Source organism: Lynx rufus, unplaced genomic scaffold, assembly GCF_022079265.1.
Source record: "Lynx rufus isolate CCGP_SWC_20201006 ecotype Redwood Valley unplaced genomic scaffold, mLynRuf1.p SCAF_12, whole genome shotgun sequence".
In the NCBI taxonomy this organism is placed as follows: Eukaryota; Metazoa; Chordata; class Mammalia; order Carnivora; family Felidae; genus Lynx; species Lynx rufus.
The window spans coordinates 9,896,957-9,924,154 of record NW_025814826.1 but is presented as its reverse complement, the minus strand read 5'-3'; the positions used below and the strand labels follow the sequence as shown (position 1 = coordinate 9,924,154).

Sequence of the window (27,198 nt, the reverse complement as noted above, 5' to 3'; positions counted from 1 at the left end):
TGTATGTGTTCCTTTTTCCACTAAATCCTTTAACATAAGGATTAAACATAACATAACATAAATTAACATGGTTAATTTAAAGTTACCGTCCGATGATTTAAACTTTTGGGTCTGGTTCTCTTGATTAAACAATCTCTTGACAGTGGATTTTTTTTCTTGCTGCTCTGTATGTTTCGTAATTTCTTTTTTTATTGAATTCTGGGCATTGCTTGTAAAAGAAAGTAGAAAATGAGGTAAATAGTATTTATAACTGAAAATAGACCTTTTTCTGTCAGGCCGTTAGTGAGTGGGGTGGCGTTTAATTCAGCCTACCCTGTAGGTGGACTGGAGTTGTGTTTTGTTGTAGCTGTAGGTACCTTCCGTTCAGCACAGAATGCAAAATCCTGCAGCTGCCTTGTGCACAGTAGTGTTTCCCAGCACCCCTCCTGCATCCTCAGTCCAGTACATCTGCCACTGCTGGGCACATCGTTGCCTTTATAACTCCACGTGAGGCCGGCGGTGGGGTGGGGATGTCAGGGACACTCTTCGGTTTTCCTGGTCTGGCTGGGACCGCACTCAGGCCCGGTCCCTGAATGCCTGAGGCCCAGGTGGGAGGCTTTCTCAGCGTCCTTTTTCCTCTTCCCGGTGGCAGGCAAACTCTGCCCTACCTAGGTGGGAGTTTGGGGTTGGCAGCAAGTTTCTTGCCCTTCCTTCCAGGGGGAGTCGATCTCTCCTTGATGTCATTTCAGAACCCGGGCCTACTGTCTACCTCCCAGGGGCAGATGCTTTGGCTTCTGCGCTCCCCTAGCAGTAGTGGACTTTTCCCTGAGAGTGCGATGGCGGGGTGAGGCAAGGGTGAGAGGAGGGGACTGAGCTCTGTCCTTTCCAGCATCAGGTGCCCTTTCCCTGGAAAGGGTGGAAGAGTTTCTTGCACTTCTCCCAGTGTCAGGTGTCGATTTTCCAAGAGAAGCTTCCAAGAAGCAAGTGGGGTTTTGTTCTCGATACCATTTGCAAGGGCTCTTTTCGGTCTCTTGCCTACTGCGCCCCCACTTTTTCTTGTAAGCACCCACTGAGGCCTCTGGAGGACTGTTGCTGAGTGAGTGTGGACTCTTGCTTATGTCTGGGCTTCTCAGGGATTCTGCACTCAATGGCCACCAGCACTTGGCCTTTAAATTTGTTAACATCTCAGTTACTTTGTTCTTGCTTGCTTTTAGGGCACTTGTGTCTTCTCCATACTTAAGTTTAAACTTCCCTCTCATTAGAGGCACTTATCACCCATTGGAGCTCTCGGTTCAGCTGATGGAGAGAGCAACCTCAGCTTTCTGACACACCGCTTGTTCTTGCTTTTAGGGTGGGAATGAGGTTCTCTTACAGCTAGACCTTATTCTAGTTTTCTCCTTTTCTGTTTTTGTAGCCACCTTCTCCAGCAGTGAGAAACCTGGCTCACGTTATCCTTAATGTGTAGGCTCATTAGATCAGTCTTCCTATATTTAATCAAGCTCTCATCACTGCCATCATCCCGTGCTACTCAAGGATACCATCTGACCCCACTTGGGCTGACACCCCATACTAGGCCACTGAAGTATCTGAACGCTATCCTCTACCCCTGTGTTTGTCCCCACTCCTGGCTTCCTTCCCTTTCCCACCCAGGCCCCAGCACCCTGTTCTAGGCTGTTGCCCTCTGGGGGTGTACTCACAACTCTGCTTGGGCTCTGATATCCCCACTCTGGACCACCTCATGGGGATGCCCTCCTCAACCTGCCTGAGCTGGAGCATGCCTTGCTGCCCCCCCCCCCCCCGCCACCCCAACTTCGCTGTGGCCCACCTAATCGCTGTGGGACCAATTTATGTGAAGAGGGAAAGAGAAAGAGGAAGGCTCATGCACTTCAACGACAAAAGACCGAGTTCCTGAGTTAGTAACCATCCTTTAGTGTAAATAGACTAATAAATATATTTTAAGCATCTGCATTTTGTCTTTCTAACAGGTTATGAAGTTCACGGGATGGAAAAAATACCAGAAGAAGGACCAGCACTTATAATTTTTTATCATGGAGCTATTCCCATAGATTTTTACTACTTCATGGCTAAAATTTTTATCCATAAAGGCAGGACTTGCCGAGTAGTAGCCGATCACTTTGTCTTTAAAATCCCAGGTAAACTTTGACTGTGGATAGTGGTGTTAACATGATCAAATTATGTTAAAGTCTGTGTCCTTGAGCTCTCTAGGATCATTTGGAAAAGCTTTTTGCCTTTTTAGGGTAACACGCTTAGAACTCTAATTTGGGAGTATCTAATTATCCGATTTATGTAATATATCTAAATATAAAAACATGGTAAAAAATGTCACCTAATTTTTTTCTTTATTAACAGCTATTTTGTTATTATTTGTCTAAGTTAAATCCTGAACTTCCACTTAAAAAAACAAATTGTAACTTTTACCAAGTAATTAATTTATATTTTGCCATAGAAAGTAGTTGATTTTTCATATGATGAATTTTTCCATGAGATACTGATTTTTGGAGTTTAACTTTACAGTAATTAGAGTTTGATTACTGTTGGTATTCTAGCAAATCAAACTTACTTAAAACATCAGTGAGGGTATATTTTGTCTTCATATAATAACATTGCTTCAGAAATCCTATCCTTACGAGTCTTTTTCGTACTTGACTTGCCCGCTAGACTTACAACTCTTAAAGTTAAGGACTATATTCTTCTTAATCTGTTCATAAAGGGTTATGCTTTTTAAAAAGATTAATGAACCAAATGATTTCAAACTGTTTTTAAAAAGCCATTCTAAAATAAACTCCTTGGTAGTAAGTCTTATTTTCTTTTGTCACTGAATCACCAGAAATGAGCCAACAAAGTTTATCATTTGTTCTCTGGCATAATAAAAGCAAAAGCCACCCATCAGCCAGAAAGACAAACACCAAGCAGTGAATTAAGTAACAGTGCCTTTCATAGGCATGGTTAATCTTTTGGGTGTCCTTGTGTACTAAAAAGCCATTTGTACTCTGATTAAACTAAATTGTCCAGGAAAGGTTTTTCTTTAGAAAGTAATTGTGATCACTTTATAATAAATTTGAAAACTAGAGAAAAGGAGAGCATCATTATAATCTTACCACCCTAACATAACCAGTTATTGTTTTGATTTATTGTACTTCATTTTTCATTTGCATAATTTTGCATGTTATGCAATCACTTTTGTGTTCTTCTTTATAAAATTGTGATGTTAGCATTAACATTGTACCATGCTTTATAAAGAATAGTTTTAATGTAGGGCTAAAATATTTACTTGACTAGTTTTCTCTTATAGAACATTAGGTTGCTTGCATTGTTTTTCTTTTTATACGTAATGTGCATATTTTTATTTGCATTTGGCTTGAAATTTCCCCTTTATCATCTTGTAATTTATGAAACCCATTATGAAAATGTATCTAATTAAATCAGTGAGCTTTTAATATAATGGGGGTGAATAGTCTTTCAATCTTAATAATATGCATAATCTTGCTTTAGATCCTTAAACCTGTGAGAGGTTTGGTTAGTCTGCACAGTCTTCACTACCCAATTTTCCATTCTCAAGAATAATGTATACGCTAACATCAGCCCTCCAGAGTTCCAGTGTAGGATTTGGTTAAAATATTTAGTTACTAACAGGATTATTTCTTTCATCCATAAATAGTTGTGCTTTGAAAAACTGTATAATATTAAGGCCTGGAATTGGCTGTTACTCAATTAAATACTCACTTTATTAAAAACTCTTAAAAAAACCAAACCTCTTAATGATTTTGCTATTATTATTGGTTTTAAAAATTTAATTGTGAGAGTAACATCATCTAACTTGGAATTTCAGTTGATTTGATTATGGCTTGCCAATTTTGATAGGGCTAAGCATAGTCAGATTTACATTCTCCTGAGTGATTCTCTTTCTTATAGGGCTAAAGGAAGATTAGATTTGTGATTGCTGATGGGATATCATTTCTGATTGCTCTAGTAAATACTACAGACAGTGTTTGGCCCTGAGATGCAGTGGAAGGGGCTTTGGAGTAGACATACCTGGACCGGAACGTCTGCCCTGCCATTTGCTAGATGTGTCACTTTGAGCAAGAGACTCATTGAGCCAACTTTCTTTGTCTGTAAAATGGGGGCCAGAATCCCTCTTTTCCATGGTTCTTGTGAGTTTTAATTAAGAGTTTGAATATGTCCAGTAGCCCGAATAGCAGGTGATCCGTGAGGAGGTGATCAGTAGGAAGTGATGAGTAAGTCATAGTAGCCGTTACTTTACCAGCAATATTAATTGTACGTAAACCTTAAGAGTTCTTGTTGATCTAAAAAGAAGTAAAAAAAGGAATTTACTAATTTAAGTGTAGATATTAAGTTCTGTGGGTTGCAAATGTTGTTGTTTTGAAGAATTGGACAAGAAGTACTTAAGACATATCTTCATGCTAATGTTTCTTACAGGGTTTAGTTTATTACTTGATGTATTTTGTGCTCTACATGGACCAAGAGAAAAATGTGTTGAAATTCTGAGGAGTGGTCACTTGTTAGCTATTTCACCAGGTGGAGTTCGAGAAGCCCTAATTAGTGATGAAACCTACAACATCATTTGGGGTAATCGTAAAGGCTTCGCTCAGGTTGCAATTGATGCAAAAGTGGTGAGTTGTATAAAACCAATTATTAAAGTAAAGCTAGGTTGGATTTAAAATAAATGCTTACATAGTGAGCCAGAGTACATAAGAATTTAGATCCTTTCACTGCACTACTTAAAAATCAGTGTACGCGTAACTCTTTGTAAGGTAGCAGTGGAGAAGTTGTGCATGGGATGTCACCTCCACATCAGTCTGGAAATTTGGCAGATAGCCACCAAAGTTTTATTTCGCATTTCAAAATCTGACTTTTAATCAGATTTGTAAAATGTTTTGTATTCCTTCAGTCATACCTTGTTCAAAAGTGTAATCAGTTCAGTTCTATGTATTTTAGTCCTTTGGTATGATTGAATTGGCATATTTTCAGTGACGGTCGTTGGTTGGTTTTACTGCAATTCTTTTATCTGTGACCAATTTATCTAATCATAGGAATTGAATAATGCGTAGCTCCTATTTTCTTATCAGCAAATGTGGTCAGCTCTCTGATTGTATTGAAGATGAGAAACAAATATTACTGTAACTTAGATGTTTTAAAAAGATTTTGATGAAAGAACTAGTCAATAAAATTAAGTGTTCCTCTGAGATCCACTGTAATTATTCTGTTTAGTAGACTGGAGAATGAATGCCATTTTGTCCTTTTCTTTTGCTTTGGAAAGTATTTCTCAACTTTTTGGTTTCCATATTGTACTTTATCCTGTGAAACGCTTACTGATCACTTGTGGAATGTTCCTGTGTTTTCTGTTTTCATTTTAGATTGTCTGTCGGGAAAAGAAATGGTAGTGCCTTTGACCAGGATGGTGTTCTTTTTCTGGGCCAGTTAGTTAGAGACTGCTGACAGTACTTCCCTGCGTCAGTGTTTTTTGTGTGCCCATTGCTGCTACACAGAGACCGGTGTGCACGCTTAACTTGCCTGTTCAGCTCGCAGATACAGGCTCTTGATTAAAAACGAAGAGATTACAGATGACTCATTCTGACCCAAGACGGATATTTGAGGAAGAACAGGATTTTTCTTTTTTTTTTTAACTGCAGAATTAAAATAAAATCCATTGAGTTTTAGTTTGTCCTGTACACATGTACGTGTAACTACCAGAAGTTACTGCTGTGGCGCACTAGTAATGTGATCCCAGAATAAGAGTTACTGCACTTGCCCAAGTGTTTAATAATAGACAACATACACATTTAAACACTATTGTCCTACTGTAGATTATAAGCTCCCTGAGGATGAGACCATCTATAGTGATTGGCATTTGGTAGTCTTTGAATTGAATTGAATTGAATTGAATTGAATTGAATTGAATTGAATTGATTTTTTAAACACAACGTTAAGCACTACTAGAAAAACGTTAAGCACTACTAGAAAGGGATGTTTGAAGTTGAACTTTATGTTAATAGTATTAGTGATACAGAAAATTAATTTATAGCACATTTTATTTCCCAAAGAGGCTTTTTTTTAAAGCCATATAGCTTTTTTTCCTTAAGTTTATTTATTATTGGAGAGAGAGAGAGAGAGAGAGAGAGAGAGGATCCTAAGCAGGCTCTGCGCTGTCAGCACAGAGCTTCACGAAGGGCTTGAATTCTCGCGTACTGTGAGATCATGACCTGAGTGGAAACCAAGAGTCAGATGCTTAACTGACTGAGCCACGCAGGCACCCCTATTTCTCAAAGAGTCTTAAGCTCTGATGTATAAAACAAAATTTTAGAATATGTGAATAATGTAAAACAAAAGGATATATGCACCATTGTACAAAAATTAATGGTAATGAATGTAATATCTGTTAAAGCAATGGTAAAAGCTAAAAACCTAATCAAAGATAGTTTAGTTTTCAGTTTATATTTTGAAAGAATTATTTCTTATAAAGTTTTAAGATAAAAATGACAAAAATAGATTTGGAATTAAATTGATCATGAGATTCTAATTTCTCATCCTTAACTTCACAGATTTAAGGAACATTGCCTGGACGAAGGCCTGAAAGAAAGAAATTACAGAGAGAAAGGAACTATTTTTTTCAATCTTTGGTAGAGTTTCTAGATAATTAAGTAAGATAATCCAGATCATTTAATTAAAGTTTCTGTATAAAACTTGGGAAAATTTTATAAACCGCCTTTTTTAAGTTCAAAAACAAAAATATTTAACGTTGTTGATTTACAAAATAGCATTCAATGTTTGGTAAATACTGTATCATCCCAACCTTTTGTAGTGCATCTAACGGCTTTACGTTGGTACTCCTGTATAGTAAGTAGGTGACGTATGTAATTATTCCAGTGTTGCAGATGAGGGAACTCAGGCACAGAGAGATGAAGGGACGGAGGGGTCGGGTCATACAGCAAGGCAGAAGCAAAGCAGAGCTTACATGCGGGACTCCTGCCTGCATTTCACCGTGAGTCTGCTGACCTGGAGGTTAGGGGGACCCTCCGGATATGTGACAGAGCTCTTTCAATCATATATGGATCTAGTTGTGAATGCTACAAATATCCCATCTGGAAAACCCCTTCACAGTCCTCACAGAACTATCATAAACTTCCAGTAAAAATTTAAGACTGTTGCAGGAATAACTGCATTTAAATTGTGACATTATAACAAATTGAAGTGAAAAAAATCTAGATTGTCAGTGCAAGTTTACAGAATATTGGTAAAAAATATTTAAGGTTTATCTGAAAGTTACGGGCTTTTTAATATGATCTAAATCACTCATTTTGTGAAATTCCTGAGAATTATCACTGATAGGAATGTTTAGGTGACTTCATATCTAAATAGGTTGGGAAAATATTAGCCCATTTATTCAAGTTAGAAAACAAATAACTGATGTAAAAGAAAATAACAGTTGTTTTAATAAAATGGTTAATATGTATTATCTCAATCCACAAAATAACCTTTGAGATAGGATAATTATTATTATTTCCATTTTGATGATTTGTCCAGTGGTGCTCATTTACTTTTAGTGGCAAAGTTTAGACTCTCAGACCATATTCACCTGATTCCCCAAGACTAGTTTTAACAAAATACACATTCTCTTTCTCTTGCACACACTTACACAGAAATACATGTATACTGCAAACAGTTTCATCCTAGGTTACTTATGCAAGTCCCTCGTATACAAAAGGTGCGTGACGAAAGGGAGGAATAATTGTACTACAGTATCAGGTTGTAATAAAGTAATGCTTATGGTCTTAAGGCTGTAAGCTTGAATGCAAATCTAAGCGACCATATGCCCAGACTATAGCCTGGAATACTGAGCCTGCTAGGGTAAGCATTTTCCTGTTTTGGAAGTTCTAGAAATATCTAGCTTCTGGAGAGTAAGCTTTTTAAACGATGATATGTAACCTCAAGAATCTTCATAAAGTGCATGCTTCAGCATAAACTTAGGGGTTCCTGCCACTCAGTAGACATAAATCCAGCAATACTGGTCAGAGAAGACAAAGGGTGTGTGTATATGTGAGCTGAAAGGTTTCTGTTCCTCTTTGGGCATTTTATGTTCTCAACTCTAAAGACATTTTATAACTCTTTAAAACGTTAGACTGTCAGCCAATTACTTTATTTCACAAGACTAGGGGTGGTTTCCTTGATCATAATCTGAATTTTTTACCAAAGAGTCCGTGTACTTTGTTTCATGTTTTAGCTTTGTGGATTAACGCCACGAAACTTTAAATTCTTCCACCGGAGTGCTTTTCTTTACCTGACTTTTTTTCCTAACTGGTTTTAAGATTGCTGCTGCCTGTTTCTGACATTTTGTATTCAGAGAATACAAACTAATCCATTACAGGCATTGTGTCTGTTCTGTGTACTCATTCCTTCTGTGATTCCTTCATCGCACTTCGTTTTAGCACCTAGTCTAGTCCAGGCACTGTTCCGGGTGCTGGGGACGCAGCTGTGGGCAGAACAACGTCTCCGCTGTTAGGGGTCTTCCTTCCGCTGCGGGGAGAGATACAGTAAATAAATGGTCAGTGGTTCTATGTGAGCTAGTAAGTCTTAGGAAGAAAGCTATGCCTTTAGTCCCTTTCCTTCAGTCCACCATAGTTTACTGTTCCCCACAGCTGAGTAAGAATGGCTTTGTAAATGTCAGCTTATTTAAATATCTCAAGCCCTGCTCACCGAGGCAGGGAACTCTGTATTTGGCACAGACTGATGGTAGACTGGAAGTAAAGTGATACTCAGCTTTTTTTTTTTTTTTCTGAAACATCGTTTAATTCGTTGGATTTTGTGTGCATGTTAAGGTGTTTCTATTCAATTTTTGTGTCTACTTCAGTTTCACCATGGTAGAACCTCCTTACGTGATCCTTTGCTATTTCATCATTGTTAAGGTCTCTGTTTAAAAAATCATGCTTAATCAGTGATATTCATAGGATAATAAAAACCATGAACTTGTGAGCAGAAATGCTCTAAAATTAATGATAAAAGGAATTGTTTTCTGTATATGCTTTTCCTTTTTTTTTTTTTTTTGCAGTGAGTCTTATACTTTTCATTAATGTTGAACATTTTTAGATTTCATAAGCTCACACAAAAAAGTGTTTCAGTAATTCTGTGACAGCATCTTGCCAAAACCTGTCATTTAAATTCATATGTATTTCCCCACACAGGGACCTCTGCCTTGTAACTTTTCTCCAGTCAGCATACTCTTCAGTGGACCGCTAAGATCAATTTCCCATATTCATTTTATTCCGTGAAATTAATGATTTTGGTAATCCTCATTTTGAGTTTCAAGGGTTTATGTGGAATGATAGGAAAGTTGGCAAATGAAATATTATATATCGCCACTAGAGGGTAGTAGTTCCAATTTTTATTTTTACAAATGATCAAGTTAAATTTAGTCTGATAAATCACACTAGTGATAAAAGTATACCTTTATTTTTAAAATACCTCATTTTCATAATCTTAAGCAGGCCCCCAAAAGTTTGCATTACTGACTCAATGGTGATATTGAATGGATCAATATATTTACTTTTTAATTCAAATTCTCTCTAGCCCATTATTCCTATGTTTACACAAAATATTCGAGAAGGATTTAGATCACTTGGAGGAACAAGTAAGTTCTGATTCATATGGTTTTTCTAATTGTAATGTAATATTTAGATTATAGTAGTTTAAATATTTGGGCTTTTGAACCCTATAAGAAATCCTTTTGAGTTATTACTTTAGATAATGAATTTATTATTTAGATGCTTTTCTATTTAAAGTCTAAACGATAACTCATTCTAAGTAATGGCAGTTCTTAGATGTTAGATTTTTGTTGAGAATCTCATCTATATACTGAAGCTTATTTGTTGTGGGCTTAAAATTACAGTGAGTTATCTAATTTCCTGGGTTGAACCACGTTGTTGAGGTTTAGAACAAATGTACCCATGACTCAGACTGCCTTCCTAACTCACTGCTGCATGAGTTTCAGCTTTAAAAATGGATGACAATATGATATTGAATTAAGATTAACGACACAAGGATGTATCATCTGCTTTGGTTCATATCTGTTACTTCTTATTTTTTGCTTTTTAAAATATTTTGAACCATGATACATTTGTATTATAAAGTTCTTTTTGCCTAACTTTAATTTATGGGTAACAAAATAAGCTTTGAGTGTAGTTAGAGGAGAGATAACATTTAGATGTGCTTTTTCTTTGCAGTTTCTCTGTTGTTTTCTTTTTGAGATTTTCATAGTTTGTTTTTGTATCCTGTGGTTTATATATTATATTCGATTGATTATATTTTGTATCCCTAGCAATATATTGTTCCTATCCCCATGCAGATCTCCTCTTGAAGAACTTTAAATTTCTGTTGTCTGTTTTATGTCTGATGTTGGTATATCGTTGATATTCTATTACATTTTTTAGGTATAACTCCCCCCCCCTTTTTTTCAAATGTAAAGTGGAAAGTGATGTGATATTTAACTGTTGGGGATTATTTCTTACAGTAGAATTATTTCTTCTAATTTTCTCTCAGGTCATTTCAGAATTTAAGTTGCATACCAAAAATTATTCCTAATTTTGTTTCTTTAATTATAAAGTGGTTTAAAAATTACTGTTGACTGCTTTTTGACTTTCTTTTTTACTTAGTTCATCAGTTTATTTTATATTATTGCCACTTGCAATCCTGCTAAATTTTGTTGGTCACTAACATTAGTAATTCTTTGCTACTCTGCAGTTTTCTTAATTTACAATATTTTTTTCTTTTCCTGGTTTATTGGTGCATTGTAGTTTCATGTTTACGTGAATTTATCTTACCCTTTTCTCTTTTTTTTTTTTTTAATTTTTTTTTTTTCAACGTTTATTTATTTTTGGGACAGAGAGAGACAGAGCATGAACGGGGGAGGGGCAGAGAGAGAGGGAGACACAGAATCGGAAACAGGCTCCAGGCTCCGAGCCGTCAGCCCAGAGCCTGACGCGGGGCTCGAACTCACGGACCGCGAGATCCTGACCTGGCTGAAGTCGGACGCTTAACCGACTGCGCCACCCAGGCGCCCCACCCTTTTCTCTTTTTTATTCATACAAGCCTGTTTTTGTGAGTCTCTAGACGTTTTAACTTCTAGCTTTGGGTTATAGTCTTTACCCGTTGTTTTGTAATAATAGTAATTGATTTGCTTTTTTTAAAATTCTCTTATTTTTGAAAGCTCATTTTAAAAAAAAATGAGCAAACCTATTTTGGGGGGCATTTGTAGGTTCCCAGAAAAATTGAGCAGAAAATGCAGAGTACTGATACAGCTTCTCACCACCCCCCAGTTTCTCTTATTATTAACATCTTACATTAGTATGCTCCATTAGTTACAAGTGATGAAAAGCTCATCTTAAAAAAACATATATTGCACTAATTGCCCGGGGTGATATTGTTTGCCACCTTCCTCTAAGTCTTACATATTAATTTGAAAGTTACAATTATGTGCTCAGAATATTTAACCCATTAAAATAATTTGTTTACTTTAAAACAGGGTTATTTAGATGGCTTTATGAAAAATTCCGCTATCCATTTGCTCCGATGTATGGAGGTTTTCCTGTGAAATTACGCACCTATTTAGGTGAGCCTATTCCTTATGATCCAAAGATAACAGCAGAAGAATTAGCTGAAAAGGTAAATTATTGTTTCTTTCTTAATCTTTGAACAGAGTTTTCCTTTTAAGTACTGTATTAAAAATGACTTCACTACTTTATCCTACAAACATGTTCTAGATCAGTTGTGATTTCCTCCCCGCAGGGGACATTTGGCAGGATCTGGAGACTGTTTTTATTGTCATGACAGGCAGGACCCGGGAGGTGGTGGTGCTACTGGCATTTAGTGGGTAGAGGCCAGGGATGCTGGTAAACATCGTACGATGCCTAAGTAAGCCCCCCACCGCAGAGCTACTCGGTTTAAAATGTCAAACGTGCCGAAGTCGGGGCTCTTGGCACTGGTAAGTAAAAGGTTTCATAAGTGATGTTCAGAAGAACAAAGATTTGACCTCCATAAAAAGAAAAGTATTGTTCTTGTTTGATAGAAGTATCTTGGGAGGAGAATGGAATAGTGTTGAAGGGTGTGGGTGATGAAATCAGATTGCTCCCAGCTCCACAACTTGCTGTGTGACCTCAGGGAGTCCACAGCTCACTCTGTTAGTGTGCAGAACCGGGAAGAGAATAGTACCCACTCATAGTTGTCCCTGAGCATTACATGAGGTTATGCAAGTTCGTTGTTTAGAACAGTGAGTGGCAGATAGTAAGCGCTTCATGAATGCTGGATATTAACACTGTTAACACCAGGGAGTCCTGTTGTCCTAGGAACTTACAGTCTAGTGAGGGAGCTAAATAACTAAATCAGTGCTTATGTGGTGACGTGTTACCACGGTGGTGTGCTTACGGCAAGGTTTTTTAACCTGGGTACTGTGGGCGTTTTGCTGTGGGGTGCTGTCCTGTGCACTGTGGGATGTCTACCACCACCATCTCTGGCCTCTATTCACTAGATGCCAGTAGCACTCCCCATCCTCACCCCTCACTCGTTGTGATCATAGAAAATGCCTCTAGACCTTTCCGTATGATCCCCAACGGGGCAAAATCCTATCTGATTGAGAACTTCTGTCTTAGGACATCATGGAAGCACAAAGGGAAGCTATCTAACTTAGATTAGGGATGCCTCCTTGAGAGAGGTGATGCTTGAATTCGGCTTTGAAAGACAAGGAATTAGCTGGACAGAGGGTCCTGAGGTAGAGGAAACAATGTATAAAGGGATGGTGTTACGAAATAGCATAAAATCTTTGGGGAGTTGAGAGTGGTCTTGTATAGCTACAGGGATATCATAGGCGATGGGGCTAGAAACACAGGAATGGTCTGGACTAGGATGGCCTATAATTGATTTTGTTTCCTGAAAGCAGGTGGGGGGGTGCTCTGGAACATAGGTGAATGGTGTAATAGGTTTGCGTTTGGCAAGATCACTGGAAGCGATACGGAGGCTGAATTTGAGCGAGACCAGTAGAAGCTCAGAGGGGAAAAAGACTGCTTTGTGAAGGAAAAAATAGGAAAAGCTTCCTGGAGTGAGGGCATTTGTGGTGGGTCTTGAAAGAAGGGCGTGGCTTGGTCCTGTGGACTTGGGGCTGGAGGAAGAGTATGAACAAAGATGCGGTGGTTGGAGAGTTGACCATATACCAGCAGTGTTGGTTAGAACGGCAAGGTTGGAAAAGACCGCCTAATAAATTCTCCAGGGATTTTGCAAACGCATTAAAGTCTCCAAGAAGCTCTGCAATGAAGTCTATTTAACTGTTTCAAAGGGCATTTCCCAGTCTTAGCTGACCAAAACCTCCTTGTTTTTCCTGGATTAGCAGCTGTGGAATAAACTTGGGGAATCAGTAGCTTGGTGGGTAGGGTTTGGTTGAGATGCTGCTGGATAAGTAAGTAGCTACATTTTTAGGCCCTTAACTATCAGACTAGGGAATTTGTCTACCAGATAACATTTCAGTGAGGATAGGTCTCTGCTTGGGAGTGGCTCATATCAGTTTCATTCACATTTAGGAGGCCCAAACGAGCAGATGTATAATCTGTTTCTCTACAATGGTTTGTGAAGATGACCGTAGCAATTGTGATCACTTAGATACGTAAGATTATAAGTGCACTCTTTAAGAGCAGGGCTCATGCTGTTGAATTCTTGGGTCTCCAGTTCCCAGCACCATGTTAGGTATTTAATTAGATCTCAGTAAATGTTTGATGAATGAATGAATCACATAGTGGTCTCTATCTACTTGAAGAAGAGCAAGGGACAGATTTGAGAGATTTTACAGAGATAGAACGTACCAGACTTGAAAATTGATTCTATAGCTACCTGCAGGATATGTCCATATATACTATATGCATAGGTTTTTAAAAATACTTGATGATGAAAATTGAGAAGTTATCCGCACGAGACAGTTACTGAAGTCATGAGCTTCATTCACAAAGCAGGTTAGAGACAGAAGACTGAGGACAGACGGGAGGACAGGGAAGAACACGCGAGGGGCATGCTGAGGACGGCAGCCAAAGCTGTGGAGACGTGGAGAAAAGTCAATTTGTGTGAGAGAAGCCAGCCGGTGAGGATGTTTACACAATAGGAATGACCGGTAACATTCATTCCTGCAGAGAGATCAGGGAAGATGAGGATGAGAAAAGCCCACTCAGCTTGCAGTTACATCTTCAGAAAGTATAAAAGTACGTGAAAGCCATAAATTGAATGGCTTCTATTGAATCACCTGGAAAATGGTGTGAGTGTGTTTTGATTATGACTTTTATACCAGCCGTAGGTATGTGTAGTGTGATTTCTTTCAAGTTTTTAAATTGTAGTCAAAACCACAACGTTTATTAGCCGTTTTTAAGTGTATGCTTTAGTAGTGCCGAATGTATTCACGTGTGCGGCCAATCTCCAGTCTCTATACCCCCTGAAAACCTGCTGCCCATTCTTTCTTTTTTCTTTTTCATACATACCCGTCAGCTTTTTCTTCTGGTTCCTTCACGGGCCACGCGAGATTCTTGTTTTTCCCCCAGCTTTGTCGAGATACAAGTGACCAGTCACATTGTAAAAGTTTAACGTGCAACGTGAAGATGCGATACATGTGTATATTGTGAAATGATGGCCACGGTAAGGTTAGGTGCTTCCATCACCTAATTGCCATTTTGAGTGCCCGTGGTGACAGTATTTAAGGCCTTTTCATTAGCAACTTTCTGATATATAATACGGTATTCGTAACTGTAGTCACTGTGCTGTACCTTAGATCCTCAGAACTTGCTCATCGTGTAACCGGAAGTTTGTACCCTTGACCAACATCTCCCTCTTCCTCCACACCCTGGTAACGCCCCATCCTGCTCTGCGTTTCCATGAATTCACCTCTTTTAGATTCCACATATGCGTGGAAATCATACACCACTCATCGCTTCTTCCTCCCCGCAGCCCCTGGTGACCACCATTCTGCCTTCTATGACTATGAGTTTGACCGCGGTAGAAAAGGGGAATCATACAACGTTTGTCTTCTTGTGACTGGCTTGTTTCACTTAGCATAATGTCTTCAAGGTTCATCCATACTACAGCACGTGACAGAATTTCCTTCTGGTTTTTAAAGCTGAATAACACTCCGTTGTGTGTACCACATGTCGTATATTCATTCGTTCACCGATGCACGTTAGGGTTGCTTCCATTTCCTCTGCTGTTGCGAATAGTGCCGTGGTGGATATGGGTGTACAAATATGTCTTCGAGACCCTGCTTTGAATTCTCTTGGATATATACTCAGAAGTCAGATTGCCGGATCACAGGTGGAAAGAAAAGACTAGCTTCTCCCTACCGGAGGGAAAAACCTAGTTCTTCCATACTGCGTCTTTCTTTCACTTGCACACCTCCTTTACTTTTACACAGAACGTGACTTGCGACCCTTCTGGTCACCAAATGTGTGGAGGGAGGCTTTGCCCCCACCAAGCAATTTTCTGACACCAGTTAGACATCCTGTCGCTTAACTCATTTTGGACACTGTCTACCTGGAAATAGTATAGATCCCACCGGTTAAGGAATCAGTCCCACAAGACTGCTCCCACCCCACTCCAGGTGCGAATCACGAGTAGTGGGTCCCCAGGTAACCTGCAACTTCTGTTCAATTTGGCTACAAATTGGAGGTTCCCAGGACCCCTCCCAGGTTCAATTATTTTGATGTATTGGCTCACAGAACCCAGGAATACACTTACTTACTTTACCGGTTTATTAAAGGATGTGATGAAGGATACAGACGACCAGCCAGATAAAGAGATACGTAGGGCAAGGAATGGGAGGGCCTCAACTGCAGGGCCCCTGTGGAGTTAGGGCGTGCCACCCTTCCTGGTGTGGATGTGTTCACCCGCCTGGAATGGAAGCTCCCTGAACTCTGTACTGTTGGGATTCTATGGAGGCTTCTTCACATAGGCGTGATTGATTGTTAGCTCCATTTCCAGCTCCTCTCCCCTCTCTGGGGCATGATGGAGTAGAGCTGAAAATTCCAAGCTTCTAATCATAGTTTGGTCTTTCTGGTGACCTGCCCTTATTCAGAAGACATCCAGGAATCCAGTAGAACAAAAGACACTTTTATCACCCAAGAAATTATAAGGATTTCAGGAGCACTGTGTCCTGACTGGAGTCAGAGACCAAATATTAGAACGAAAGATGTTCAGTGCCCTTATCGCTTTAGGACATAGGAAGAGTTTTAGGAGCTCTGTGCCAGGAACCAGGGGTAGAGACCAATATATGTTTTCTGTTATCTCGCAGTGCGATCATTCTTTTTTAATTTTGGGGGGGGACCCTCATCCATACAGTTTTCTGTAGTTGGCCATGTCATTTTACATCCCTACCAATAGGGCACAAGGGTTCCAGGTTCTCTGCATCCTCACCAACACTTGTTACTTTCTGTTTTTTGTTTTGTTTGTGATAGCAGCCAACCTAATGGGTGTGAGGTAATATGTCATTATAGTTTTGATACACATTTCCCTAACTAGTGGTGTTGAGCACCTTTTCATATGCCTTGGAGAAATGTGTGTTCAAGGTGTTGGCTCATTTTTAAAGTCATGTTATTTGGATTTTTTTGTTGTGGAATTGTAGAAGTTCTTTATTCTGGATGTCCTCTTTACTATATATATGATGTGCAAATGTTTTCCCTCATCCTGTAGGTTCCTTTTCACCCGGTTGATCGTTCCTTTTTATGTACAGAAGTTTTTGAGTTTGATGGAGCCCTGTTTGTCTATTTTTGCTTTTGTTGCCTGTGCTTTTGGTGTCATATTCAAGAAATGGTTGCCAAATCCAGTGTTACGAAGCTTTCCGTCCTATATTTTCTCCTAGAAGGTTTAAAGTCTTAATGTTTAGGTCTTTAATCCATTTCGAGGTAATTTTTGCTTATGATGTAAGATAAGGTTCAACTTTATTCCTTCTACTGTGGGTGTCTAGATTCCCCACCACTGTTTGTTGAAGAGACTGCCTTCCGCCCAATATATGGTCTTCGCACCCTTGTCGAGGATCATTTGCCTTACGTGCAAATGTTTCTTTTTGTGTTGTCTGTTTTATTCCATTGGTCTATATGTTTGTCTTTATACCAGTACCACACTGTTTTCATTACTGTAGCTTTGTAGTATGTTCTGAAATGGGGAAGCATGAAGCCTACAACTTTGTTCTTCTTTTGGCTACTTAGGGTCCTTTGAAATTGCAAATGAATGCTGCTGGGATTTTGATAAGGATTGCCTTGAATCTGTAGATCACCTTGGATAATATGGACATCTTAACAATATTAAATCTTTTAATCCATGAACACAGGAGGTCTTTCTATGTATTTGTCTCTTTAATTTATTCAGCAGTGTTTTATAATTTTCAATGTATAAGACTTTCTCTTCCTCAGTTAAGTTTATTTCTAAGTATTTTACTCTTTTTGATGCGTTTATAAACGGGATTGGTTTTTTTTTTTTTTTCAGATTGTTCATTGTTAGTGTATACAATTTTTGTGTTGTGTGTGGATTTTATATCCCGCAATTTTGCTGAATTTGTTTATTAGTTGTGTTTGTGAAATCTTTAGGGTTTCCTATGTATAAAATCATGTCATCTGTGAACAGAGGTAATTTTACTTTTCCTTCTATGCATAAGTCTGATTTAATCCTATAGAGCAGGACTTATTACTGCCTTTTACACATAAGAAAACTGGATAATTTAGTTAGTTTTGCTAGGGTGTGCTGTGCTAACAACCAGCCAATCTCAGAGGCTAAGACAGGAAAGCTTACTTCTTGTTTATGTTATATTTCCCCTGAGGTCCCTGTCCTCCTCCTCCTGGATTCAGGAGGATTCAGGTGGGATGTTGCCATGGTAAAAAGAAAATGTCAGGCACCGAGGTGGCTCAGTCGGTTAAGCATCTGACTCTTGATTTCAGCTCAAATCAAGGTCTGATGGTTTTGTGAGATTGAGGCCAGCCTCATGGCTCCATGCTGACAGAGTGGACCTTGCTCGGGATTCTCTCGCTCTCTCTCTCTCTCTCCCCCTCCCCCCTCCCCCCTCTCTCTCAATAAACAAACTTAAAAATGTCAGGAGTGAAACTTTTTAAAGCTTCTGTTTGCAGGTGGCTCACTTACTCCCACTGACATTTTATTTTATTTCTGTTTTTATTTATTTATTTTTAAATGTTGATTTAGTTTTGAGAGCGAGAGAGCGAGCAGGGGAAGGGCCGAGAGAGAGGCAGACAGAGGATCTGAAGCAGGTTCTGCGATGACAGCAGAGAGCCTGATGCGGGGCCCACACTCACAAACCGCAAGATCATGACCTGAGCCAAAATCAAGAGTCCGACACTTAACCGACCGAGCCACCCAGCTGCCCACTGACGTTTTATTGGCCAGTGCTGTCACATGGCCACCGTGGACTTCACGGGGACAGGATCTGTATTCCTCCCATAGGATGGTCCAAAAGAGAGAGGCCTGGTAGGCAGAGAGAGTGAGTAACTATAATCTGCTCTACCATATTGGAACTCAGCCAGACCAGACACTTAGAAAAGAATGTACAGTTGAAACAACGATAATGTTACATTAGATGAGACCATTCAAATCAAGCAGCTGACATGTAGGAAGTTTCACAAAGGTTAACAGTAAAGAAACATTATGCGCCCTTGTCTTTGCTTATGTGTCTCTGAACTTCATTCTTAGAAAACTTACCTCTGGGGCGCCTGGGTGGCTCCGTCGGTTAAGCGTCCCGACTTCAGCTCAGGTCATGATCTCACAGTTCGTGGGTTCGAGCCCCGCGTCGGGCTCTGGGCTGACAGCTCGGAGCCTGGAGCCTGCTTCGGATGCTGCGTCTCCTTCTCTCTCTGCCCCTCCCCTTTCTCTCAAAAATAAATAAATGTTAAAAAAAAAATTAAACAAAACACAGAAAACTTACCTTCAGTTACGCTGCTGGCTCATTAAATATACTCAGCACTTACTACCCTCCTTCATCCTGAAGACAAAGCTCCGTGACAGTGGCTTTTAGAGTCAGCACATGCTGTCCGTGCGACATGACTCTTGTCTCATCCCGCGGCGATGCCTTACTGATGAGGCTCCGGGAGCCTGACGCCAGGGTGAGGCCTTACCCACCGACGTTGCTTCTGCCCACGTGCACTTTATCATTAACACATTTCTGTGCTGCCCCGACCTACGTGTTCTCCTGTAGGATATGTGAATTCTGTGTTGTTCTTTTACAACTCGTTCCTCCCTATGTATTAAGATTTAAGTGGCTCAGAGCCAGTTAGGAACCCCTTTTACAAATACCGTGTATTTTTATGCACAAAATAGAAGGTAACAGAAAAAGAGCAGGAAAAGCCTGGCGTGGAAGATTAGGGACCTGGGTTATGATCGTCACCCGTGTTACTCGCCACCAATCCTACCACTAGGCAGCAGCATCACTTTAGAGAAATACGTTCTTCCCCAGACCCCGATTTCCTTACTTGTAGAGCAGAGAAATTGAACTAAATGCTCTTCGGCATTTCTTTTAGGTCTCAAATTAAGTGAACCCTGTTCCCTTATTTTCCTCGGTTAAGGAAAGTATATTCTGATAGTTAAGCTCCAGTGCCTTGATTTTTCATATGAGAGCAGGATTTACTCACATTCGTGTCACTGGTAGGGTTAGGTATTTTATATAGTAAAACAGATAAATATAGTAAAAACTTACCAGTTTAAGTAAGGAAGAAAAGGCCTTTTTGAATCATCGGAATACCTCAGTTATCATCTCCAGTTGCTTTATGCGCTTTATTTTCAGTGCCTAAAGTAACAAGTAGTCTACCAAGGCATCGTAGAATTTCTTGGGGGAATTTACTTAAGTACATAGTTGCTGTATTCATATTTTGGATTGTAAGTTGTCATTATTGAACTAAAGTATACTGGAAATAAAGAACACTTAAAATTTTCCTTTTGTAATACATTGTCATGATTTTCCAGTCTTCATTGTTAATAATATAAGCATAAACTATAGGATAATCATCCCTGAATCATCACAAATTCAAAATTACTAGCATCCAAATTAATGTAGAAATGAAACCTCATTTAAAAAATGGGTGATAGATTGTTCCGGCATTTGATTGCGGAGAACCATTTTGTAAGCACTATCTAAATCTAAATTAAAATATACTATGCTAATGCTGAAGAGGGCACTTGGGATATTTCCCGAAAGTTCTCTCAGTCTTAATCTCTCTATTGTTCTGTTTCTGTGTTTACAGTGTCTGTTTCTGTCTGTCTCTTTAACTCTCTCTCTCTAGTCTCATGCGCGCATCCACACATAGAAATATGGGTTTATTTATATCTACACGCATATATCGTATACATGTGTCATAAAGGTTTAAAGAAGACGGAGGGAAGTGGACAATGTGAGTGGTATTTGGGAGGTAAAATAAATGGATGGATTGGCTATTGTGAGTGAGAAGCAAGAGTTGTGAAGGATGGCTTCTAGGTTTGGGCTTACTTGGCTAGGTTTGTGGTAGTGTCGTTTGCTGAAACAGGGAAGGAACTAAGGGAAGGACAAAGTATGAGGTGCCTTTAAAACACTCAAGACCATTCCTGTCTGAAGCTGAGCGGGCTGGAGGTGAATGTTTAGGAGTCATCAGCAAATGAAAGGTAATTAAAGTTGTGGAAAGGGGAAAGATTACTGAACCTTTGAAGAATCAGTCAGTGGCAGATTTGGGGACTATAAATCTGCAAGGAAGATTGAAAAGGAGCAGCCTGAAAGTTAGAAGAAAACCTAGGTTTTCCTCCACTATGAGAATTCCAGAAGCAAGATCAGGGGAGATTGAGAGGTCAAGTGAGACGAAAAGAATGTCACTGACTGGAGCACCGTGGTGGCTCAGTCAGTTAAGCATCCGACTCTTTTTTGGCTCCGGCCGTGGTCTCACCTGAGTCGGGCTCCGCACTGACAGCGCAGAGCCTGCTTGGGATTCTCGCGCTCTCCCTCTCTCTCTCTGCCCCTTCCCCCCACTGGCACGCACACTCGCACTCTCTCGAAATAAATAAATAAACTTAAAAAAAAATGTCATCGGGTTTGGTGACAGAAGAGTATCATTGGTGATTTTGCAAGAGTTGTATTTTCTTAATGCATTGCCCCGATATTTCTCCACCCCAAACCCTTCCTTGACGCTTCAGTTCATATTAAACAAAGTCTATACTTTCTCACTTGGTGTTTGACAGCCTCATGATTTAATTGAATTATAATTTTAGAGCCTTCTACCACCCGGCTTCAGAACACATACCTGAAAGTCCAGCCAAGCTCCCTAACCCACCTGTCCTTAGCCAGTTGTTTTCCTGTGGTCTTTTGCTTCCTGCTCTTGTCTCCACTGTCACTGAAATCTCACTGGTCCTTGGAGACCCAGGCCAAACAGTACCTTGTTCGTGTGTCCTTCCCTGTCACTGCCCACCAAATAAATGGGCTGTCGTCTGAACTTCTAGATACTTTCTTTTCACATCTCAGGTGGTAGATACAGCTTACAAATGATCTTCGTTGTTTTTTTTTTTTTTAATCTTTTTTTTAAAAAATGTTTTATTTTTGAGAAGCAGAGAGAGACAGAGTGTGAGTGGGGCAGGTCAGACAGAGAGGGAGACACAGAATTCGAAGCAGGCTCCAGGATCTGAGCTGTCAGCACAGAACCCGAGGAGGGGCTTGAACCCACCAACTGTGAGCTCATGACCTGAGCCGAAGTTGGACACTTAACTGACTGAGCCACCCGGACACCCCCAAATGATCTAAGGTTTTTATTACTTTGTACTTGACCCACTTACTAAGTTACAAGCTTGAGATTAGAGACTTGTTTCACTAATGTTATAGCTTCCAAAGCATCTACTGTTTTCTAAATAAATGAATAAATTTTAAAGAACATACTTCACAAGAGACAACCTTTATTAGTTACTTTTAGTCACTGCCAAGTACCTGAAGACATGGTTGAAATTTCATTTAACCCTTATAATAAGTGTATGCAACAGTTCTCCTTTTACAGATATGCAAACTTGTGGTTCAGAGAGGCATATTTTTAAAATACATCTTTGGGGGGGCGCCTGGGTGGCTCAGTCAGTTAAGCGTCCGACTTCAGCTCAGGCCATGATCTCACGGTTTGCGGGTTTGAGCCCTGCATCAGGCTGTGTGCTGACAGCTCGAAGCCTGGAGCCTACTTTGGATTCTGTGTCTCCCTCGCTCTCTGCCCCTCCCCCACCCGCGCTCTGTCTTCTTCTGTCTCAAAAATAAATAAACATTAAAAAATTTTTTTAAATACATCTTTGGGCTAGGCTTCTTAATTATATTTAAAGGAGATGAAGCTCAGACTCTTTAACTCTAGAGAACAAACTGATGGTTACCAGAAGGGAGCCAGGTTGGGGGGGAACAGGTGAAACTGGTGATGGGGATTAAGGAGGGCGCTTGTGATAATGAACAGCAGCGTGTAATGTATGGAAGTGGTGAATCACTATATTGTACACCTGAAACTAATATTCCACTGTATGTTAACTGGAATTAAAAAAAAAACAAACCTTTTTTACAAAAATAAAAGGGATGAAGGTCCAAGATTTATAAAAAGAAGGCTTATTAAAAGGTTGCCATCTAAAATAATGTACGTGTGTACATGCATGCATGATGTGCACACAGATATTTTTTTAGATAGCCACAAAGTGATATAAAAGAAAAGATTATTGAAATTTGTCATGAATTTAATGGGAAGCAAATCGTTTTAGGAGACACCTTGTTATATCCTAATTGGCTTTTCCATTGCTGTGACTCAAAGTCCTCTTAAACTGTCTAGAAATTGAGGCAGTGAACTAAAAGTGTATCAGCTCATTCGTTGTTCTCACTTTTTCCTCTTGCGTTGCCTGATGTAATTGTATGTGATGAAAGAAACGTGCACACAAATTTATTCATGGATAGGAAGGAGTAAAACTTCCTTCCCCATCTGCCCACTAGAAAAATGTCCTACGACTTTTGTCGTTCCTCTTAGTGTTTATTGTATGCAAAACATTGCTGTGCTCAGTGTTGGAGAAAGACGAAGCTGTGTCTTAAGGAGCTTACAGTGTGGTGTAGAAAATAGCCGTGTAACATTAACTGTGCTTCCAGCCTGGCAAGTGTGAGAACCACACGACGGGTGTGCTGAGAAGGAAAGCATTAATTTTGGGGAGAGAGGGATGCTCAATTAGGGAGGGCTTTTTGCAAGTAGTAGTATATTAAAATCTTTACAAAATGAATGATCTATTTTGAGAACTAAAAGAATAATGGCTTTTCTTTTGTTTTCTTAATAGACAAAGAATGCTGTTCAAGCTTTGATTGATAAGCACCAAAGAATACCAGGAAACATTATGAGTGCTTTGTTAGAACGTTTTCATAAAAAACAAAAGATCAACTCGAAGACGATTTAATACGTTTATATTAGTATGTTTGTGTCTCTAGTACTGTCTTCTAAATTTTGTAGGTTCTATAATTAGTATTTTTTAAAAAGAATGTTAATAAGCATCTTTTGCTGAACTTGTTTGTTTAAAATTGTATCGATTTTGCTTTTGCAATCAATTGTGTCAAAATTAAGCAGTAACTCATTACCTGCCTAATAATTCAGAGAATGGTGTTTCTTTTTATAAATTCCTGATAATGTATGATAACTGTATAGATTTTAAAAACTAGGTTTATTAATAACAGCAATTTAGGCTAAACACACATTCCCAAATAACGCGTCTAATTTCTGTATCTGTTGCATTGGGCTAATTTTGCAAGATGGCGGAATTCAGTACAGACACTTTAAATTGGAGAAGAAATACTCCTTTATCTGCCCTTCATTCCTTTCCTGACCTTGGGCAAATCACGTAATGTTCTTGTGGCTCAGCAATTCACTTTTTAAAAACATAATAATGCTATGTTGAGGAGTGTTGTTTTAAATTCTTTATATTTGCTGTGACTGAGAACTGTAGAACTGAAATTATAAATGAATTAAACAATACCAAGAATTTTTAGAAGCTTATGTATATATTTGGTCCATAGGATCTTTAAATTATTTCCTTAGGTATGATGTCAAGTTGCCAAGCACAATGGAAGAGGTATACTGTTTTTCAAATTGAATAAAAAAGAAATTCGGAGAAGTAAAATTTCTAATAATTATTCTTTTTTAGTATTATTTTTTAACAAGAATCCGTAGACAGACGATAGAGGGTGTACCGTACTGTAACATGGCGTTTAATAGTGGCAGGTGGGAATCACGGTTGTGTTCCGCGTTTCATGTAAGGGGCTGATTCTGTAAAACCAGAGCAAGAAAGCTCCACTCTTACTCGGTACCATGGCTTATTCAGTGTGATTTTGCAGTCAGTCACGTGGTGTATTATTGTTCCATAAGAGTAAACTTGAATGATGAATTTATGTGAACACAAAGCTTTCTGAAAAATTAATGGCTTTCAATTTGTTGTCTCCTTGAAATCTGAATTTTAGAAGTATTTAAACAGAAGAGTACCAGAAATCAAATGCAGTATCTCCCGCTCCCTTTTTTAGATACTAAATTACCTGGATTTTTGTATAGATTTTTGTATAACAAGTATATATGTATGATATGTGTGATGTATATAAAAGTAAGCAACACAAAATAAAAGTAAAACTGAATTACAGTTCATTTTCTTGTGAAATTACATATGCGACATTTTCTCAAAGTAATTTTTTTGTTTTACTGTTCATACATTTTTCACCCACAATCCTATGTTGACAATCATCTATGTCAGCCACAATGAGTAAACCTTACTTTCTAGTGTAAGAAATATATTTTAATTTCAGTTCCAATGAAAAGAGTCAGTTAATGATTATTTGCAGCTTTTTTTTCCCTCTGGCAGTGAGCAGTGTTTGTTTGAAAATCGATAAGTATTTCCAGAATGAATGAATAAATGATTATAAAACAAATGAGAATAATGTTTCGGGGCCACCATTGGTTTTTAAAAATGGAGGAAAGAACGATATTCATTGCTAATGTAGCAAAAGCTATTATTGTTTATACTATTTAAGTTTTACCACTTCAAGCCATGTTCTCCACCCGGAAACTGTCCCGTCTTGCTCAGGACAAGATCTTTATCTTTGCTGTTTGAATTTAGATGCCATTTAGATGAATGAGGGGATAGGAGTAAATACAGAAACACAAATAATAATGGAAAGGGGGTGTTGTTCACTCTTTTTGAAGGGAGTTTTTCATAAGCCTGATGAAAGCTAGGGACTCTCCGGCAGCAGGAACATGGCATACTTCCATGGGAGATTTTTCATATCCTTTTTAAAAAAACTTAAACTTAGAAACAATGTCAGATTTGCAGAAAAGTTGCAATAGTAGCACATAGTACTCCCACATACTCTTCACCCAGATTGGCCAATTGTTACGTTGCGTTTGTTTTATTCTCTTCACCCACCCCTCCTCCTATCTCTTCCCCCATCCCATGTATATATTGTATAGATATTATATATATTATATATCTATATAGGTAGATGTTTTCTTTCTTTCAATTTTTTCTTCTCGATTATAAGTCTGTCCATTTATAGCATCATAGAGCAATGACTGGAAATTTATCATTGATACCTAGTATTACCTGATCTGAAGACCGGATTCACATTTCACCAGTTGTCTCCATATTCTTTATATCAGTTTCTCTTCTGGATGCATGGTTCATAGCAGGATCACGTATTGCATTTAGTTTTACTATCTCTTGAGTTGCCTTTAGTCTGGAATGATTCCCCAGCCCTCCTTGGTCTCTGACGATACTGACATTTTTGGAGAAGACAGACTGTTTGCTTTGTAGATACCCTTTACTCTTTTTCTCTGATATTTTTGTCATGATTGGAATCAGGTTATGCATTATTCCAGAAATACTACATAAATGATGCTGTGCTTTTTCAAGTGTTTCACATCACGAGGCACATAATGTCAGTTTGGTTCATTAGCGATGGTAGTAACTTTGATCACTTGGTTAAAATGGCACCCGCCAGGTTTCTTCCCTGTAAAATTTTCCTTTGTATCGAGTTTATGGAGAGATGCTTTGAGACCATGTAAATATATGTGTCTCCTCAAACTTTGACCCACCGATTTTGGCATTCTTGAATTGACTCTTTCCTGAAATAAGTACTACTGTGAGGTTTTCAAAAGTGTGATCTTCTATTATTCTACATTTGTTAGTTGGCATTCTACTCTTCTAATAGAATTTTCCAGTTTCTGCTCTCCCCACATACTTGATATTATCACTGTGGACTCTGAGATTCGTATTCTGTTTAAAGGATTCTACATATACTTCTAATGATTTAAATATGAGACCCTCTGAAGTTTATAACATTATGAACCTTTGAAATAATAGATGTTTACAAGGGTAAGAGATATGTTTTTGTATTTATATATGATTACTGGTTTTAAAATATATTTTTGTTGCCTTTTTTGGAAAAATGTATGTAACAAAATTTGTCATTTTAGCCCATTTCAAGTGTACAATTCATTCACCTTAAACACATTTACAATATTGTGGAATCATCACTACTGTGCATTTCCAGAACGATTTCATCATCCCACATGGAAATTCTGTATCCATTAAATAATAACTCTCCATTCCCTGCTTTGCTCAGCCCTTGGTAACATCTGTTCTTTCTGTCTCTCTGAATTTGCCTAATCTAGGTAGCTTCTATACGTGGAATCACAATATTTACCCGTTTGTGTCTGGCTTATTTCACTTAGCAAAATCAGTTGAGGTCTTTTCTGCCACCAGATGATGTAGTTCCAATGCCAGTTCTTTTGTCTCTGGCGTCAGCTGGATTTCCTACAACTCCATTCAATTCTGACACTATTGGAGTTAACATAGACCCTCCAAGGTAAGGGCTCGGTCTCGTAAGACTGGCCCCACTTCAGATGCCAGCAGCAAATAGGGCCTCCAGGCTACCCCCACTTCTGCCTGGCCTACTACAAATTTGGAGGTTTCCATGACCTCCTCCCCTTCCATTCCCCCTCCTCAGGTTGGGTTAATTAGTAGAACAACTCATAGAAGTTAGGAAAATGCCATACTTACTATTTTATTATAAAGGATACAATTCAGGAACCACCGAATGGGAGATGGCAAGGTATGGGAGTGGGGGGAGGGGGGGCGGGGTTGTCAGAGCCTCCATGTTCTCGCTGGGTGCCCCCCTTGATAGCA

The 27,198-nt window shown here is 39.0% G+C and overlaps 1 protein-coding gene across 8 annotated transcripts in view; it reads left to right on the top strand.

The window, feature by feature from the left end:
- The window catches only part of TMEM68 (transmembrane protein 68), a 43,045-nt gene extending 18,383 nt beyond the window's left edge, over nucleotides 1-24,662 (top strand). For 4 of the 8 annotated variants that reach the window (XM_047073937.1, XM_047073936.1, XM_047073934.1 and 1 more), the window contains 5 exons: nucleotides 1,965-2,132; nucleotides 4,438-4,631; nucleotides 9,583-9,643; nucleotides 11,534-11,673; nucleotides 23,314-24,662. In XM_047073937.1, coding sequence (XP_046929893.1) covers nucleotides 1,965-2,132; nucleotides 4,438-4,631; nucleotides 9,583-9,643; nucleotides 11,534-11,673; nucleotides 23,314-23,430 — 680 coding nt within the window. In that variant the 3' untranslated portion in view covers nucleotides 23,431-24,662. The remainder of the gene's footprint in view (nucleotides 1-1,964; nucleotides 2,133-4,437; nucleotides 4,632-9,582; nucleotides 9,644-11,533; nucleotides 11,674-23,313) is intronic. The other 4 variants (XM_047073938.1, XR_006961068.1, XM_047073940.1 and 1 more) reach the window with 4 other exon arrangements.
- The last annotated feature ends 2,536 nt before the right edge of the window (nucleotides 24,663-27,198 follow it).